The sequence below is a fragment of the Rhamphochromis sp. 'chilingali' genome (genome assembly GCF_963969265.1).
Source record: "Rhamphochromis sp. 'chilingali' genome assembly, chromosome: 8".
Classification (NCBI taxonomy): domain Eukaryota; kingdom Metazoa; phylum Chordata; class Actinopteri; order Cichliformes; family Cichlidae; genus Rhamphochromis; species Rhamphochromis sp. 'chilingali'.
The window spans coordinates 14,695,522-14,714,820 of NC_137935.1; the positions used below are offsets into that span (position 1 = coordinate 14,695,522).

General features: G+C 44.2%; 1 protein-coding gene across 2 annotated transcripts in view; it reads left to right on the forward strand.

Annotated features, from left to right (window-relative positions):
- LOC308400648 (extracellular calcium-sensing receptor-like) overlaps positions 1–19,299 on the forward strand; it is a 50,596-nt gene that overhangs the window by 11,670 nt on the left and 19,627 nt on the right. The window contains exons 4-7 of one of the 2 annotated variants that reach the window (XM_080888485.1): positions 2,083–2,288; positions 2,434–2,655; positions 2,741–2,864; positions 2,956–4,027. In XM_080888485.1, coding sequence (XP_080744611.1) covers positions 2,083–2,288; positions 2,434–2,655; positions 2,741–2,864; positions 2,956–3,860 — 1,457 coding nt within the window. In that variant the 3' untranslated portion in view covers positions 3,861–4,027. Of the gene's footprint in view, positions 1–2,082; positions 2,289–2,433; positions 2,656–2,740; positions 2,865–2,955; positions 4,028–19,299 lie in introns of those variants that run through there. The other variant, XM_080888484.1, reaches the window with a different exon arrangement.

Sequence of the window (19,299 nt, forward strand, 5' to 3'; positions counted from 1 at the left end):
GACATAGCAGCTTGTTGCTGTGTCATCTTACATTGGTCATGTGTAGTTTGATTCATCACCAGATACCTCCATGATGATATAGAGCTTTTTGAATAAAGTAGTCATGAGGCGTTCTCGTGTAGTCATGATACGTTACCAGTGGGAGACCAAATACTGTTCCAATTCAACGTACGCATCAAGCCAAGATTGTGATTGCGGATGTGTTCTCGCTCCGCCTTTTTTATTGAGCATGCATTGGTGGTGACTTGTGTGTACTTGGTATAGCTAAATATCCCAGAATGCATTTCACTGAAAACCCAAACGCAGCAATGGCAGAGCGTGGCTAAAAACATTTAAATATTACTCTTTCTGGGTCACAAAACAAACTTTTAATTTATTTTCAAGAGAGAATGTAGCTGTGTAAGCTTCGAATATCTGCTCGACTTATCAAGATATCAAATATTTCCAAACGTGCTCCGACGTTTTCAGAGATGCCTGTTACCCACCAGCTCCATAGCAGACCGGGAGGTCGAGGATCACTAGAGTTGGCAAGAACAATGGACTCCTGGCACATCGTTTTGACCCCCCCGCGGTGTTTCGCTACTCAGGTTAAATATGATATATAAATCTCTTAGATAACTTCGAAATGTTAATGTTTGGTTTATTTCAGTGTTTTATTTGTTCCTGAGTAAATCGGTTTAGCTGAGATTAGTGTTAAGCTTCATAACATATTAACCCTCTGGGGTCCAGGGTGTAATTGGCCGTTTTTGTCTACTTTTGATTTTACATCTATATCTTACCTTTAAAAACTGTTTATCTTGCCTTGTTTGCTTTCATTATTTTCAGCACAACCTCAAATATCTGAAAATGGAGTTAATTTTTCATTTTGGCATACTATATTAGCACAATTGATCTAAACTCAGAAAAAAATTTCAACCGCCTACTGGTGTTGGCCCTCTGGCCAACACCAGTAGGCGGTAGGGTAAAGTGGCTATGGCGCGATGGCGCAATATGGCAGCCTCGCTTCTGTCAGTCTGCCCCAGGGCAGCTGTGGCTACAACCGTAGCTTGCCTCCACCACTGTGTGAATGCGAGAGTGAATGAATAGTGGCATTGTAAAGCGCTTTGGGTGCCTTGAAAAGCGCTATATAAATCCAATCCATTATTATTATTATTATTATAGGAGAACACCACAGGCCTAAACCCTGCAGTTCTGACAACAGTAGTTCTACCAGTCCTGTTTTCCATGTGGGGATAGCGTTTACACTGGAATCTGCCTTTGGTGGCTTTTTCTGGAGCAAATGTGACATTGACTAGTATAACTAACACACAAAACAGTGACTACACTACACACTAAATATAGCCTCCAAACACACTCAACGTCACTAATGTCTCACATATGAAAACACGCTCTCTCTTTGCTCGCCCGCTTTCTGTCACCAGTGTCACTCCTAAAACTTCCCCCTCTTCATACACAACAAAATACCACATGTTGCCATATCATCTTTTGATTGGTTGATATGGCACAATTTAACACCAATAGGAAATGGGTGTTGTTTCTTTTTTCACTTGCAAGCGGGGAGTGATTGCAGGCGCTGTCTGTAGAAAACAGTTTTTACTGTTTCTTCCCGCTGTAAACACCACTGTTTTGTTTAGGAAAAACAATAGTGTGTATTTGTTATCACAACTCTGGTTTTACGTGGCCATTTAAAAACTGGTATATAGTTTGAAGTCCGCACTTTAGACCCACATTGAAATGGAGACTCTGGGTCGCTGCATCTTGTTGCTGTGTCGTCTTAAATTGGTCATGTGATTTTGACGCACCGGCGCGTTCATCGACCCCAGAGGGTTAATCACAGTTAAATTAAGAGGGGACGGCAGTAAAAACTCCGGACCCGTGATATCATCAAGTGTGGTGTTCCAACTGTACAAATCGCGAGTCCGTGCTTGCATTCTCGTGTTCTTGGCAAGTCCGGACTTGCAGAGAACATGAGTACGGACTCGTGTACTTGAGAATTGAGAAAGGGCCATGATAAACTACTTTATTCTTCCTCAACCAATCAGAAGCACTCGTGTGATTGTTTGCCCTTTTTGTAATTTTTAGATGCCACTGCAAAGAAGAAAGTATGTGATGGAAATGAAGACATACAGAATCTGCAAAACCAGTCCACTGACAAATCACAGCTAAGAGTTACTAACATGGTGTACAAGGCCGTGTATGCAGTAGCACATGCCATCCATAATGCAGTGTGCCAGGAAATAAATGGCACTGCAAAGTGTGACAAGTTAACCAAGTTAGAGTCCAAACAGGTCAGAAGAAATAAATATGTTGATGCCAGTGTCTTTCATCAACTGCAATATGAGTTGATATGTAATATTAATATTTGTTATTGAAATATTGCATAATTATTTTTTTTCCTTTCCCCTCCCATTATACCTAATTTCGTCTTTTCAGATTTTAATTGAGCTGAAGAAAGTAAATTTTTCCCGAAATGGCTATGAAGTGTCATTTGATGCTAATGGGGATCCTGTGGCTATTTATGAACTGGCTAACTGGCAGAAAAGTGAAAACGGTGCGACTGAGATAGTGGCTGTAGGGCTGTACGATGCATCACGGCCCGTGGGCCAGGAATTCCAGATCGACAAAAACATTACCTGGATGGAGGGTAGCACGAAAGTAAGCAGTCAAACTTTAGTAAACAATGATTACAGCTGCATATTAAATATTTACATGTATTCTCCAACATTTATGTCTTTGACAGGTGCCAGTGTCAGTGTGCACGGACAGTTGTCCTCCAGGAACTCGTAAAGTGTTGCAGAAAGGAAAACCCATCTGCTGCTATGACTGTACAGCATGTCCTGAGGGGGAGATCAGTAATAGCACAGGTAAAGAGAAATGATTGCCATGCATTTAAAATGTTTCATTGTGTATATATGAAAATCAAGAAAATTTTGTATTTATGTGTTTTTTATCCAGATTCGACTGATTGTTTACCTTGTCAAAAAGAATTCTGGCCTAACGCAAAGAGAGACACTTGCATCCCTAAGCCTGTAGAGTATCTTTCCTTTCAAGACCTCCTAGGAATTATCCTGGCTACATTCTCAGTTGTGGGTGCCTGTCTGACCATCGTAATTGCAGCTGTATTCTTTTGTCACAGGAAAACTCCAATTGTCAGGGCCAACAACTCTGAGCTGAGCTTCCTGCTGCTCATCTCACTGACTCTGTGTTTCTTATGTTCATTAACTTTCATTGGAGCACAATCTGAGTGGTCCTGCATGCTGCGTCACACTGCATTTGGGATCACCTTTGTACTCTCTATCTCCTGTGTACTTGGGAAAACTATAGTGGTCTTAATGGCTTTTAAAGTGACAATTCCAGGTAGTAATGTGATGAAATGGTTTGGTCCTCCACAGCAAAGAATGACTGTTGTGTCTTTCACCTTTCTTCAAGTTTTAATATGTACTGTTTGGATAGTAGTGAGCCCTCCCTTTCCAATAAAAAATCTAACCACGTACAAGGAGAAAATTATATTGGAATGTGCATTAGGCTCTGCTGCTGGCTTCTGGGCTGTGCTTGGATACTTAGGCATACTTGCTGCCTTTTGCTTTGTTTTAGCAGTCTTAGCCCGCAAATTACCTGATAATTTCAATGAAGGCAAGTTTATCACCTTCAGTATGTTGATATTCTGTACTGTCTGGATCACATTTATCCCAGCATATGTCAGCTCCCCTGGGAAATTTACTGTAGTTGTGGAGATTTTTGCAATTCTGGCCTCCAGCTTTGGTCTAATAATGTGTATATTTGCTCCCAAGTGTTTTATCATATTGTTCAAGCCTGAGAAGAACACCAAAAAATATTTAATGAACAAAAATCAATCATAGTATATCAGAGCTTCTAGTACTTGCAATTATTGCAACATTAAGCTGGAATTGTACAAATTCAATGCAAAAAGAAAAGTTTTCAAATTTTTTTTAATTTCAAAAATCTCTTTATTTACAACTTTTTTCTGTTATTAATTAATGTTATTGTTATTTATTCATATTATTAAAATTTGGGCTATAATGGTTGTAATGATGTATATAAACTTGAAATGCTCCCAAAAATGGCACTACAGCATGTAAAAATATAATATAAGCTCTGGCGGACTTGGTTCTATGGTATGTCTTAAAGGGTTAAAAGCGTCAACATTAGCTCTTCTCTGACAGCATAGTGGGAGTTTCTAAAATTGACGGAGTCTTCATTAATCCCATGGAAACGTACACCTATCTGAAACAACCCTGATGTGTTACAAAACAATAATATGATAAACTTTCCAGAGTTGTAAAGGAATCACATGCTTAGAACATATATTAGAAGGAACAGAATTTATTCCATTTGACAGACTAGTTACACAATATGGGATCAACAAGAAAAGATTTTTAGAATATCAACAAATTAAGTCCATAGTAAAAAAGAAATTTAAACCCGGTCAGGTTGAACTACAAACACCATCAAGTGTGGCATAATTTCTTACTCTTAAAACCCCAAAATTACTCTCCAAACTGTACAGAATGCTTTCTAAAACAGATGAATCAATATCACTTCCTATTGCAAAATGGGAAGCGGATTTATTAGTTAACTTAGACCAAAACTTCTTGTCTCAGATATGCATACAAAGCTTTCATTTAATTAGAAATCCCAGTCTTCAATTAATTCAATACAAAATACTACTACTTTCTGGGGGTGCTACGTCACCAGGCTGCCCTGGCTGGGCCTTGGGTCCTGGTTGGTGTGTCGCCAGGGTTTTGGGTGGGTGGGTGTATGGGGGCTCAGCCCTGGCGCAGGGTGCCGCCAGTGCATCGAGCCACCTGAGGGGCTCTTCAACTGGTGGGGGAGGCTGTCACATCTTGCAGGAGGTCTCCTCTCTCCAGGAACTCACTCTGCTGGTGGGGGAGATATAGGAGAGGTGGAGGAAGAACTCAGCTTAGTGTCTATTGTCTTGTGTAGTCTGGAAGATGAGTGGATGACGGGGTGGGTGCAGTTTTCTCTGTGGTGGGGTTGGGTGGGCTTTCCCGGGCTCTGTGGGGCCAGGCGGCGCTGCTGAGGGGGCACTTGCCCCTCCCTTCCTTCCCTCCCCATCTCCAGCTGCTTCCTTCTTCCCGCTCCACAACAATCACCCACACATGCAGGGCCTTGGGGTAAAGGTGTGTCACAAGGGTGCAGGGGAGGCACCCCCCCTCTCCCCTTCTGGCTGCCTGTGCCTCAATTTTATCCCACAACTTAGACATTCACATTACTCACACTCTCATAACACATACAGTGGGGCAAAAAAGTATTTAGTCAGCCACCGATTGTGCAAGTTCCCCCACCTAAAATGATGACAGAGGTCAGTAATTTGCACCAGAGGTACACTTCAACTGTGAGAGACAGAATGTGAAAAAAAAATCCATGAATTCACATGGTAGGATTTGTAAAGAATTTATTCGTAAATCAGGGTGGAAAATAAGTATTTGGTCAATAACAAAAATACAACTCAATACTTTGTAACATAACCTTTGTTAGCAATAACAAAGGTCAAACGTTTACTATAAGTCTTTACCAGGTTTGCACACACAGTAGCTGGTATTTTGGCCCATTCCTCCATGCAGATCTTCTTGAGAGCAGTGATGTTTTGGGGCTGTCGCCGAGCAACACAGACTTTCAATTCCCGCCACAGATTTTCTATGGGGTTGAGGTCTGGAGACTGGCTAGGCCACTCGAGGACTTTCAAATGCTTCTTACGGAGCCACTCCTTTGTTGCCCGGGCGGTGTGTTTTGGATCATTGTCATGTTGGAAGACCCAGCCTCGTTTCATCTTCAAAGTTCTCACTGATGGAAGGAGGTTTTGGCTCAAAATCTCACGATACATGGCCCCATTCATTCTGTCCTTAACACGGATCAGTCGTCCTGTCCCCTTGGCAGAAAAACAGCCCCATAGCATGATGTTTCCACCCCCATGCTTCACAGTAGGTAATAATAATAATAAATTTTATTCATGAGCGCCTTTCAAGTCACCCAAGGACACTTTACAATAGAATAAAACACTTAGTAAAACAATGGGAGAATAAGAACAATAAAATACAAGCACAAGATAAAATGAACAAACAGTGGACTCACAGTGAATATGCAGATTTGAACAGATGAGTTTTGAGTTGGGATTTAAACTGGGGGAGAGAACCAGTATTTCTTATTTCAGGGGACAGAGAGCTCCACAGCCTGGGAGCAGAACAGCTGAAAGCTCTGCTTCCCATGGTGGTGAGGCGGAAGGAAGGTACAGTAAGCTGGATAGAAGAAGAAGAATGAAGTGAACGGGCAGAACAAGTGGTGGTTAACAGGTCAGAAAGGTAAGAAGGAGCGAGGTTATGAATGGCCTTGAAGGTGAGCAGAAGAAGTTTGAAAATTATCCGGAATTTCACAGGGAGCCAGTGAAGTTCCTGAAGAACAGGGGTGATGTGCTGGTAGGAGGGGGTTCTGGTGATAATGCGAGCAGCAGAGTTCTGAACCAGTTGAAGCTTATGGAGGGATTTTTGGGGGAGACCATGCAGAAGAGAATTGCAGTAGTCAATACGGGAGGTAACAAGACTGTGTACAAGAATGGACGTAGACTGGGTGGAAAGAGAAGGAAGCAATCTGTTAATGTTACGTAGATGGAAGTAGGCAGCAAGGTATGGTGTATGGTGTTCTTGGGATGCAACTCAGTATTCTTCTTCCTCCAAACACGACGAGTTGCGTTTATACCAAAAAGTTCTACTTTGGTTTCATCTGACCACATGACATTCTCCCAATCCTCTGCTGTATCATCCATGTGCTCTCTGGCAAACTTCAGACGGGCCTGGACATGCACTGGCTTCAGCAGCGGAACACGTCTGGCACTGCGGGATTTGATTCCCTGCCGTTGTAGTGTGTTACTGATGGTGACCTTTGTTACTTTGGTCCCACCTCTCTGCTGGTCATTCACCAGGTCCCCCCGTGTGGTTCTGGGATCTTTGCTCACCGTTCTCATGATCATTTTGACCCCACGGGATGAGATCTTGTGTGGAGCCCCAGATCGAGGGAGATTATCAGTGGTCTTGTATGTCTTCCATTTTCTGATGATTGCTCCCACAGTTGATTTTTTCACACCAAGCTGCTTGCCTATTGTAGATTCACTCTTCCCAGTCTGGTGCAGGTCTACAATACTTTTCCTGGTGTCCTTCGAAAGCTCTTTGGTCTTGGCCATGGCGGAGTTTGGAGTCTGACTGTTTGAGGCTGTGGACAGGTGTCTTTTATACAGATGATGAGTTCAAACAGGTGCCATTCATACAGGTAACGAGTGGGGGACAGAAAAGCTTCTTACAGAAGACGTTACAGGTCTGTGAGAGCCAGAGATTTTCCTTGTTTGAGGTGACCAAATACTTATTTTCCACCCTAATTTACGAATAAATTCTTTACAAATCCTACCATGTGGATTCATGGATTTTTTTTTCACATTCTGTCTCTCACAGTTGAAGTGTACCTCTGGTGCAAATTACTGACCTCTGTCATCATTTTAAGTGGGGGAACTTGCACAATCGGTGGCTGACTAAATACTTTTTTGCCCCACTGTACATATAGGACCTTGGTGGGCACGCTACACGGCATCCAGAACACCATCAGGGTGTATAGCCTGACCCCTGGCGCCGTTGCCCACCTCTCAATTTTACATACACGTATACATTGAGGGCTATCAGAAGGGGCTATGCGTTTATCTGCTGCTCACTGGCAGGTAGCTCCATGCACTCCTGTGTTTTAAATGCACCTTAGAAAACACATTCATCAACACTACATATGAGCAGGCGGAGGGAGGTTTGGAGTCTCTGTTGCCTGTTGGGACGGGGGGGGCTGGGAGGAGGAGTTGGCCGTCCGATTGGGCTCTGGAATGTTGGGCCTCCCTGCTGCTGCGGAGTCGGGGCGGTCTGCTTCTCCCCACCCCAGGGAAAAGGGTAACACCACCTGGGTCTGGGTGCACTTTCCCCCTCCAGGGGCAAGGGTACCTAATCCTGGAATATAGAGTACGCTTGGGGAGTGTGATTGTGTGTACAGTGTCTATTTAGGTCTGCCTCCAAATTGGGTGAGTGCTGAGTAATTGCATATGAGAGCATGAGGGTGGGAATGGATGTTTGTCTCTGTGTGCGCCTCTATGTCTGTGTCTATATGTCAGGTCGGGTATCAGACGCCACCTCTCTAGGGACATCTCAGGCCCTCCAAGGTATGGAGGCCTATCTCCCCCCACCACTCCCCCTGCCAGTGGCAGACGCACTCAGACATCGGTGCATTGGTGGTTCTTTGTGTCCAGGGATGGGCATCCAGGTATGCACCGGCTCACTCCTGGTGGCTGCCTGACGTGGCCTGGAGCCTGGGGCTCTGTCAGCGGAGCTCACGGGCACATCACTGCAACCCCCCTGGGCTTCTGCTCCGCGGCTGCTGAGTGACCCCTCATCTGGGGCTCTCCTCAGCTCTTTCCGGGAGAGTGGCACGGTTGCCCCTCCATTGGTCTTCTTTGGTCTCTTGATCTCTGAGGGCCTCTGGATGTCTGGAGCCTGGATCTCCTTCATACCTGCTCCATGCCCTGGAGGACGGGGCTATGGCTCCCCACACCCTCTAGCAGATCATTACATGAAGGAACCTTTTAAATACAAGCGTGCTCATGCTCACAGGTGTACACACAGGTGCTCACACACACAAACTACACCCTTTTTGGCTCCTACCTCAAAGCACACTGTGCGCTGTCAATCCTACATGCTGCACAATAATATTCAATATTTAGTATTTACTGTTATATTCACATAGATCATTGCAATGATGTTGTTTATTATATTGCTCTTTTTGTTTGCTTGTTTTCTGTTTTTTCTTTCTCAACAGGTGATCCAGGTGATTGATATATGTATTTTCTGTCTGTTTGTTTTGTTGGTTTTTGTTTTTTGCCCTTTATCACCGTTCCTCTTCCCCGCTGTTTTTCTTTTCCTGAAAAGGCTGACAATCGCGGTGTTTTTAGCTCCTGCCGTTATCTTAATGGCCATTACACAGTACAAAACACAGCTCAAAACCGCCACGTATATGTGCACAAAACTGCAATGTAATGCTTTTAACGCTTACAAAACAATGAAGGATTACCTCTTAAATATCTTAACAGTGTACACATTGGAAATATATCAACTTTTAAACACTTTTACCTGAAAACAGGGGGAAAAGAATCACGAGAGTGATTATGACTTGCGTCTCTCATGCAGTAGTTTATTGCAGTGAGGAGAACGCGCGAAAGCCCCCTAGTGGAGAATAGAGACACTACTAATCGATCCCAGAAAAGGCTTACTAGCCGATCACTGATGTATAGATTGCAGTTCTCTTAAGTAACATGAAAGCCATTAATATAACATGAAAAATAATAAACTCTTAACCATTTTCTTACCATATTTACATTATTTTCGTCCTTATATCAACTGATATGAATTAGTATTAACTGAACAGTTTTATATGCAATAGTCATTCAACCTGTCACACTCTCCCCCACTCAAAAAATGTCGTCCCGACATTATACCAACAAGATGCTTTTCAGTCTATATTCTCTTGTAGTCAGGACATCAACAGTAGAGTGAACCAATGTCCTTAATTCTGTGGGTTTAACACCTGTTTCACCACAGTCCATCACTGGTGACTGAAGACAAAGTCTATAACCAGTCCATATGTGAGTCTTCACAAAGTCTATTGTCTATGGTTATAATCCACAGATGGGGAAAAGTTCATGTCTTTTTCTTGATGACAGTCTTTAAGTACAGTTCTCAAGTCATCAGTGGAAAAGTGTCAACTTACATTTGCTGGAGTCCATACAAACCAATGGGCTGGGTGCAGTATGACTGCACAGCTGGAAACCATGGAACCAGGCCCGGGTACACAGGAAGCAGTTGCGGTGCTGGCTGAACACTGTAGCAAGATGGGGTGCCCAGTTGGTCATACGTCATCCGTCTTGGCGGGTGTCTCTCTCGCTGTGGCCGCTGAGGTGTCTCCTCCTCAAGTCTCTCGAGTACAACAGGTGGAGGAGGGGCAGGTATGTCACCTGCAGTGGGCTCTGCCTCCTCACAAGTTGTCTCCACGGCAACTGGGTCAGGCGCCTCCAGATGGTCTCCAGCAAGAGGCTCTGGTGTTGGTGCAAGAGCAGGGACTGAAGCTGCGGGCTGAGACGTTGCTGTGAGAAGTTCTTGTTCTGATGGCTGGGACACAGGTTGAGGTGGTGCGTAATGACAGCGGTATTCATCAACACTGCCCTCATCATCAGAGTCTGGCACAACAGCGACAGGTTTATCAGTCTTTTTCTGTTCATGTCTTGTACGATTATCTTTTTCAGGCACTTTTTCAAAAGGTAAGTGGTCACATGACATAAGCAAGTTTCTGTGAAGCACTCTAGAGCGCCCTCTGCCTCTCTCCGGTCTTACCTCATAGATAGGGAGGTCAGGCCCCATTTGTCTGACTACTGTGTGAACAGTGTCCTCCCAATAGTCTCTCAGTTTCCCTGGGCCTCCTCTAGGTGTCAGGTTTTTGACCAGAACTCTCTCGCCAGGTTGTAACACAGAACTCCTTACTTTTGTGTCGTAGTGTCTTTTGCCCTTGTCAGCAGCTTTCTTTGCATTCTCATTTGCTATAGAGTAGGCTTGTTCCATGCCCTTTCTCCATTTTTCAACATAGTCTCTGTGGTCACTAAAATCTGTTTCTGAGTACAGTCCAAAGAGCATATCTACTGGTAGCCTGGGTGACCGTCCAAACAGTAGGTAAAATGGGGAATAGCCAGTGACTTCACAACGTGTGCAATTATATGCATACATTAACTTGTTGATAGATTCCTTCCAGTTTGACTTTTGTGTTTCAGTTAGCGTTCTAAGCATTTGCAACAATGTCCTGTTCATACGTTCAACTTGACCGTTCCCCATTGGGTGATAGGGTGTTGTCCTAGAACCGGCCATGCCACACAGTTTCTTGAGCTGACTGAATAGCTGATTTTCAAATTCACCTCCTTGGTCATGGTGAATGCGACAGGGGAAGCCAAACTTTAGGGCATAGTCATTGAATATCAGGTTTGCAGCAGTTTTGCCTGACTTTGAGGTGGTGGCATAGGCTTGGGCAAAACGTGTGAAGTGGTCAGTTATCACTAGAATATATTCATAACCGCCTTTGCATTTTTCAAGAAGGAGAAAGTCTATACACACCAGCTCAAAGGGCTGCGTAGTTACGATGTTTGTTAAAGGAGCTCTTGTTTCATGGCTGGGCTTTTTCTGCTTTACACAGGAGCAAACGTTGGTCACATAATGCTCGATGTCTGACTGCATGTGTGGCCAAAAGAAGCGTTCACGTATCAAAGACACTGTGCGATCAACACCTTGATGGCCCATATTATTGTGCAGCTCTTCAAGTACAGTCTTTTTGAACTGATCTGGCAGGACTAGCTGTTTCCGGGCAGAAGTGAGTCTGTACAAGATGCCATTGTTATCTAGTCTTAACTTGCCCCACTCTCTGAACAAGCATTTTGTCTTAGGGTCAAATGTTCTTAGCTCTTTGGGCAGTGGTTTTGAATCTGTCTGTTTACACTGTAATACAGGGCTTATAACAGGATCAGACTTTTGCGCTTCATTAAGCTGTTCTTTTGGTATGGGTGTGAATGTTGCTTCTGCTGGCTCACCTTCTGCTGTGACTGACATTGCTGCAGCTGAGAGTGTCCATGCGGCAGGTGTGTCTTTCTGTACCTCAATGGCCTGGATAGCAGCTGCAATAGTGTCCGGTGGCACTTCCTCAGAGCAGTCTCTCATCAAGGTTTCGACATCAAGTGGCATTCTTGATAAAGCATCTGCATCACTGTTTTCCTTCCCTGGTTTGTACTTAATGGTGAAGTGAAAATCAGCGAGCTCAGCGACCCATCTTGATGTGGTGGCATTCAGTTTGGCTGTTGACAGAATGTACGTTAGCGGGTTGTTATCGCTATAGACAGTAAATGTTGGGGCATAGTACAAATAGTCTCTAAATTTGTCAGTGATAGCCCACTTCAATGCTAAAAATTCTAGTTTTCCTGCATGGAAGTGGTAGTTTTTTTCAGCCGCTGTTAGAGTACGGGAGCCATAAGCAATAACTCGCAGCTTACCATCTTGTCTCTGGTACAACACTGCGCCTAGCCCTTTGTGTGAGGCGTCTGTGTGTACGATGAACGGCTGTGTGAAATCTGGGAACCCCAGCACTGGTGGGTGGAGCAAACAGTCTATTAGTTCCTCAAGCGCACGTTGATGCTGGTCAGTCCACACGATTTGTTTTGAGGAGGGCACAACTTGACTGGCTCTCTTTGGTCTTGCCCTTGTCCCTTTTGTGGTGTCTGAGTTCTCTGTGGTTTTGTCAGCTTTTAACAGTTCATACAAACAACCTGCTTTTCTGGAGAAGTATTTTATGTATTGTCTGTAGTAGGAGAGAAGGCCTAACATTTTTCTGAGCTGACCAACATTTTGTGGTTTTATACCTTTGAGTGCTTTGACTGCTTCAAAATCTGCAGGATCCACTTTACTGCCTTCTGCAGACACTATTCTGCCCAAATAGCGCACCTCAGACTTAAACATGTCACACTTACTTGGCTTAAGCTTTATACCAAAGCCTCTCAATCTCTGGAGCACTTTTCTCACGTCCTCCAAGTGATCTTTGAACGTTTTGCTGTAAACTAATGTGTCATCCAGATAGGGGATGCAGATGTTGTCGCGCAGTCCATCCAGACACTCTTCCATACAGCGCTGAAATGCTGCAGGGGCATTCATAAGTCCAAAGGGGATGCGAATCCACTCATATAATCCCCAGGGGGTCACAAAAGCAGTGAGTGGACGACTTCCTTCTGACATGAACCCCTGGTGGTACGCTTTCCCCTGATCTAAAAGCGAAAACGAGGAGTTTCCACCCAAACTGTCCATAATGTCCTGGACGCGTGGGATGGGCTGGCGATCAGGATGGGTTTTCCGATTCAGGTCTCTGTAGTCTATGCACAGTCTTAAAGTACCATCTTTTTTTCTAACACAAACAACTGGTGAGGAGTATGACGAGTCTGACTTCCTGACCCAGCCTTGTGCTATTAAATCATGCAGGTAACTTTTCATCTCTTGGTAGAGCGGCCGTGGCACAGACAGGTATGTGCGTTTGACTGGTTCGTAGTCTTTGAGTGATATGGTCATTTTCAGTTTTTCAATACAGCCTATATCATTGTCTGTTTTAGAGAAAGACTGGCATTCCTCTCTGAGCATCTGTTTCGCTAATACTCTCTGCTCTTCACCCAGGTGGCTAAGATCTACAGGTGGGTCCCACTCTTCACTAGCGCTACACTGGGCTTGTGTATTTGTCTGGTTAACAGTAGCTACAGATGTGGCTTTTTCAAACACCTGGGCAGGTAAAACAGCTGTAATAGTCTGAACCGAGCCAACTAATGTACGGCCTGGAATGACAATTTCATGGTCAGTTGGGTTAGAGACACCTAGTGTTATGACGGGTAAAGTACCCTTCTTAACTTTAACCAAAGTGTCAAAAAACTCAAGATCGTCTGGCCACTGGGGGTTTAAGTCTGGCTCAAATATCATGACCATGTCTTGTTTAAATGGCCCTGCTGCTATACGACCCTCAACATGCATGTGGCTTTTTTTAGGTACAGTAATACAGTTTTTCTTTGTCATCACTTTGTACTCGTCAACTGCATCTGCACTAACAGCCTGTATAAAAGCTTTCACCTTGTGTCTTTTGAGGCTGGGAAATGCTTTTCTCACTGTGCTGTACAGTTTAGCTTGGTCAGTCTTATTCACAATGTATTCAATTACATTGTAGCCTATAATTGGGCATGTGAGCTGAAAACCTTTCATTATCAACATGGGGATGGTCAATTTCTCAGTTTGTTCCGTTCCGGAAACAAGTTGGAAGGTTGTCTCAACCCACCCAAGATATGGCATGTTGGTCCCATTTGCTGCGGTCAGGGTGAGTTCAGATGTGTCCATAATATCTGCTACATCTCTCAGCTCTGTGTGTGGCAGATAGTCCTTTTTCCACTTCTCATCGATGATTGATACCTGTGAGCCTGAGTCCCATAGAGCTTGAAGCCTGTGGCCGTCCAGGAAACACTCAACCAGACATTGCCTGCCCACCAGAGATGTGACTTTGTGAGGGGAATTTACATGAGCTGGCGACAGTGGTACCTGGACAGTCTCATTTTCTTTCTTAGTCTTTAAGCCAGTGCATTGTCTCTTATGTTGTCTCCAGTGTTGTTTCTGGCATGTTCTTGAACAATAAAGTGCGTTTTTACATGCTGAACACTGTCTCATGCCTGACTTTTCTTGTTTACAGTTGGAGCAATGTTGGGACTTGTGGATGATGGGCATGGTTAACACTCGTCCCTCGGTGGTAACCATTGCTGGTTTAAATGTTTCTCTTTATATGGTCTCATACCTCTGCTTCTACATCCAGCCTGAAAGTGTTCTCTACTCCCACAGAGGTAGCAGTGGGTGCAGCGCTCGTTGACTCCATTCTGCTGGCAGATGTGGCACCTCCTCTAACGGCGGGCTGGACTACCTGTGTAGTGCTGTACAGGATACTGAGGGGGTGGTGGCCTTTGACGGGGGCCCTGGAAGCTATAATACTGCTGGTCCCTATCATACTGCATAACTGGTGGTGGGGCATATGACTGAGGACCAGCCACCGGCTGCTGTAGAGTTTCTTTAATCTGAGCTATCTCTGCACTGAGACCTTTCAGGGAGGCTACACCTGTCTTAAGCTCCGCTAACTCAGTTAAAAGCTCGGGTGGTATCTTAGCTTTAACTTCTTTCACAGGGTTCTTAGCCGGTGACACATCATCTGACTGCACTGCACTCACACTTGTAGCAGTCTGTGATGCTAAACATCTCTTCTTGTTTTTCCTTTCTGCCTCGTTGGCACAAGCCATATTTAACCTCTCTAACAGGAGTTCATCAGGTGCCTTAGAGTCTAACAGGAGTGGCTGCATATTGTAAAATTATGATATTATTTTATGCCATGTTAGACCCCGAAATAAAGATTGTGAATTATTATGTAGTTTAAGTTGGCATTATTCTCCTGAATTAGAAGAAGGTGATAATTATTGCAGTATTTAAACTGATTTGCATTGCATTAGACTGCTGATTTATTGTGAATGAATGATATTGTTTATGATGCATTATACTGTTGAGTTATAAGGAATACTGTTCGCAGAAAGTCATCGCCTTATTTGTCTGATTAGAAGAGAATAGAACATGCTGGAGTTTTCTGCCCCATCTCAGCACGAGCAGATAAACAGGGAGCCAAGGTCGTAGCTTAGGCGCCGTGTGAGAGAAAGAATGTGAATGTTTAGGCTTTTATGATAAGATGGGAGAACCAGAGGCTATAAGAGTTTGAGCAATGCTCCACCACTTTGAGATTTGAGGCTGTCTGCATCAGTGTCCATCTCCCACGTGTGTGATCATTAAATCATCGTTTGACTCAACCCGACCGGACCAGTGTTGTTATTGTGGTTTTTCTCTTGTCTCCATCCCCAATATTTTGAACCTTAACATTTTGGGGGCTCGTCCTGTGGTATTGGGGTGGAATTTAAAAGTTTGGACGGTCCGAGGTTGTCGAACGGACAGGCACGAGCCAGTGGTCTGATTTGAGTGGACAAAAGCCGGCTTATCTAAAGGTAAGGCACTACCTGTTGAATTATTTCCAAAATGTGCCAAATTGGATATGACTAAATTAAAGTCTACTCACTGAAATTACTGGTAGAGTGTCTGTTTTGATTTTGATGAGAATCACCGTGTGTTATGCAGTTAAAGTTGCTTAAGAGTATTTAATGAAGTTGAAGAAATATGAAACTGTTCCAGAAGTAACAGAGAATGTTGGGTTTGAGTCCCTGGATAGTGAGCTGAAGGCTCAGGTAGTTTAGTAGGGAAATTAGGACAGAAACTGTTCCAGAAGTAACAGAGACTGGTTAATAGTTTTACAAATTAGGTCAGAAACTGTTCCAGAAGTAACAGATACTGTTTAATTGATTACAAAAAAGTTAACTTTCTTTGGTTGGACCCGTTATGGTTAAATTTGTCGAAATTGTTTAGGTTCTTTAGAAATCAGGCCATAGGCTGTTCTGGAGGAAACAGATACTGGTTAATTGATTACTCGTTATTTTAAATTTGTCGAAATTTCTTAGGTGCTCAATCTGTTAGGCCTGTCAGTGATTGTAAATACAAGACGTCTTTTGTCATATAAAATAATAGAGTTTTGCCTGAGCTTGGTGTGAGACTGTGTGTGACGTGCAGCTGCGGCGCTGAGGGCTATTTTTAGACTGTGTGTGAACATGCAAATGAGCTGTGAACTACACAGAGGACTTTTGCTTCCTGTTTAGTGTGTTTTGTGGGATTTGCAAATAATGATACAAGCTTGTAATAAAAACGCTGATTTTGTTGATTATAATATTATAAATAAGGATTTGAATGACTACGCTGAATGTTTGATGTTCGGCTGGATTTTAATATAGAAGAGATAAATTGTGTTTGAGTAAGACCGGCACTTCAGTCGGCAGAGTGTGATTGTGATGAAAATGATATTAAATAAATCTCTTAGTGTGTTGATACAGGTGGCTACGGGCCTGGACCACCCGGCCCCATGAGCAAACAAAAAGTTAAGTTAACCCACCTACAAACGCACATACACGCAATGAAGAAACAGCTTACACCCATGAACATGTGAAGATTTTCCAGCAAGTTTAAAGCAGTGAAGCTTAACATACACCCGCCGTTACACAATAAAGTTTATCCACTACTAACGAATAAACTCTCTGGGTTGCAGGACAACATCTTAACTTCAAAAAAAAAAAAAAAACACTGGTCTGACAAACCAGTGAAGATATGACAAATTTAGTGGTTAGAAAAGTCAAATTGTGACAAGTTTTCTGCCGATTGATAAATATAGGTGATTACTGAATGAAAGAAAATTCCATTTTGAACTTTAAATACAATCTTAAGAATTTTAAAATGTATCTGTGTCGTCCTGTCAGCTTGGTGGGTTATGAGAGGATTATATGGAGAGAAAAAAAAAAAAAAAAAAGGGGGAGTGAAGGCTGACACAGGGCCTGGCCCCGGTGTTTCTCCCCTCTCTGACTGATATAGCCAATACAACATCATTAGTTTTGTTTTGTTTTGTTTTTGTTTTGTTTTTTTTTTGTTTTTTTTCTCTTTATGTTTGATTACAGGTAGGGAAGCCGAGGCTGACCTGGACGCCTGCTCTCCCCTCCACCATCGTTGCTCACTCCTCCACCATCTTTGAAGTGACCCTGACCAAATGCTACAGCAGCTGGACCTATAACAACAGCTTGAAAATGTCAACAGTGCTGCAGGAAAACGATATCAGGCTGCGGAGATGGAGAGTGTTAAATCCAAGGCCCGTTTCACTACACGGGGAGATTTCCGTCAGTCTCTCTTCTTAAATGAGAAGATTGAGAAAGGTCCGGCTCCCACCAATGACTTTGACCACCTGCTATAGAGGAACTATCGAGAGCATACTGAGCAGCTGTATCACTGTCTGGTTCGGGAACAGCAACATGCCGGACAGACGAGCTCTACAGAGGGTTATGCGAGCAGCTGAGCGCACCATCCGCTCCGAACACCTTGACCTGCACTCAATCCACAGCAGGCAGTGCCTGATCGGACACACCCCTCTCACACACTCTTCACATTCTTGCCATATGGAAAAAGACAGCTTCAGCGGACAGAGCTGTGACGACACGCCCATTAAGCCCGGAGGAAAAGTGAGGCCGAGCAAAACAATGCTGACCTTAACAACTCTGCATTAAAACTGTGCAGGACAGTGACGGACCAACACTGATGATCGGGCAGCAAAACAGGGCGTGCCACAGACAAAGGAAAACTGAGGACAGGAGGCACCTCAGAATGGAGAAAAACACCAGGAGAAAATAAGCTGAAGGCACAGGGGTCGGGGCTCAGACAGGAGCTGACCTCTGGGAAGAGCCGAACAGCAGAACCACAGAAGGTCCAAGGGAAACATCAATGGACTTTAATCTGATTGCTACGGAAAAGACTCTGAGGTTTCTGCCCTCAATAAGACCTCGAGGCATCAGAGCAGAAACTGAGCATGGCCCAGGAGGAGCTAGCTGAAAATCGAACCCATCAGGCTTGGAGTCCAAGACACCGGACTTGAAATCAGGCCGGAGCATCCTGGAGCTAGATGAGCAGTGTGATTTGTCCGGTCTGCTATGGAGCAAACGTTAGGGGGATGGCTTCCTGTCGCCTCTGCCGTCCTCCGATCGCTCAGCGTCCTGGGCTGCCCAGCTCCGGACTGAACGCTCGGGCCGAGACACCCAAACAACCATGGACTCCATTCCCCTGGAATGGGACCACGACTACGACCTGAGCCGTGGGCTTGAAAGTGCAAGCAGGGATCCCAGAGAGCCTTGAGGCCTGTGTTAAACTAACAGAACAAAGATTGAGGTCTTCCACTGGGGAGGTGGAAGCTGCAGACTCTCCTATACACCTTCTGGATGTCAGCCGTTCCACCTGCAAACAAACGGACAGCAGTCGCACTTCTGCAAGCAACAAACGGACATCCAGACAATTGAGCTGCGTATCAAAACCCTGAAGGAAGACCGAAGCAAAAGGGTCAAGTTAAGGAGGAGCGAAATAAGGAGAAGATGCTGGACACTGGAGAAAAGGACTGCCTCAATTGGGGCCAGAACCAGTATGGACAGAACTCTGAGCAGCAGCACCAATGGATGCAAACAGACTGAAAAGGAGGAGGGCAGGACCCAGGGCACGCTTCAGGCCGTGGTTTACCCAGAACACTACAACAGGAAAGTGATGAACACAAACACCCACACAAACACACACATCTACATGCACCGACTCAGAGTGAAAAGAAACATACATATGAACATATGCACTCGTTGATTGAGGGAGAAATGACACACACACACACACAAATTAAAATGTTGATTCAATGAACTGAGAAGTGATCCACACACACACACGCTGATGCAATGAAGAATGCTTTACTAACAAATGCTGCACACAAACATCCAAATACGGAGTTGGTTACAACAGCAAGAACTGATTGATTATTTATTGCTTAAATGTATTTCATGCCACGCAGAGGGCATTTGTGTAGATTTAGAGGACATGGTCTGAAGCACTTTGATAATGAAAACAATGTCTGTGCGTGATGTCTGTTTATGGCTCAAAGCCTCCACTGAATTGTTTACTGTGCTTCACACAGTCTAACAAGGAGCAGTGG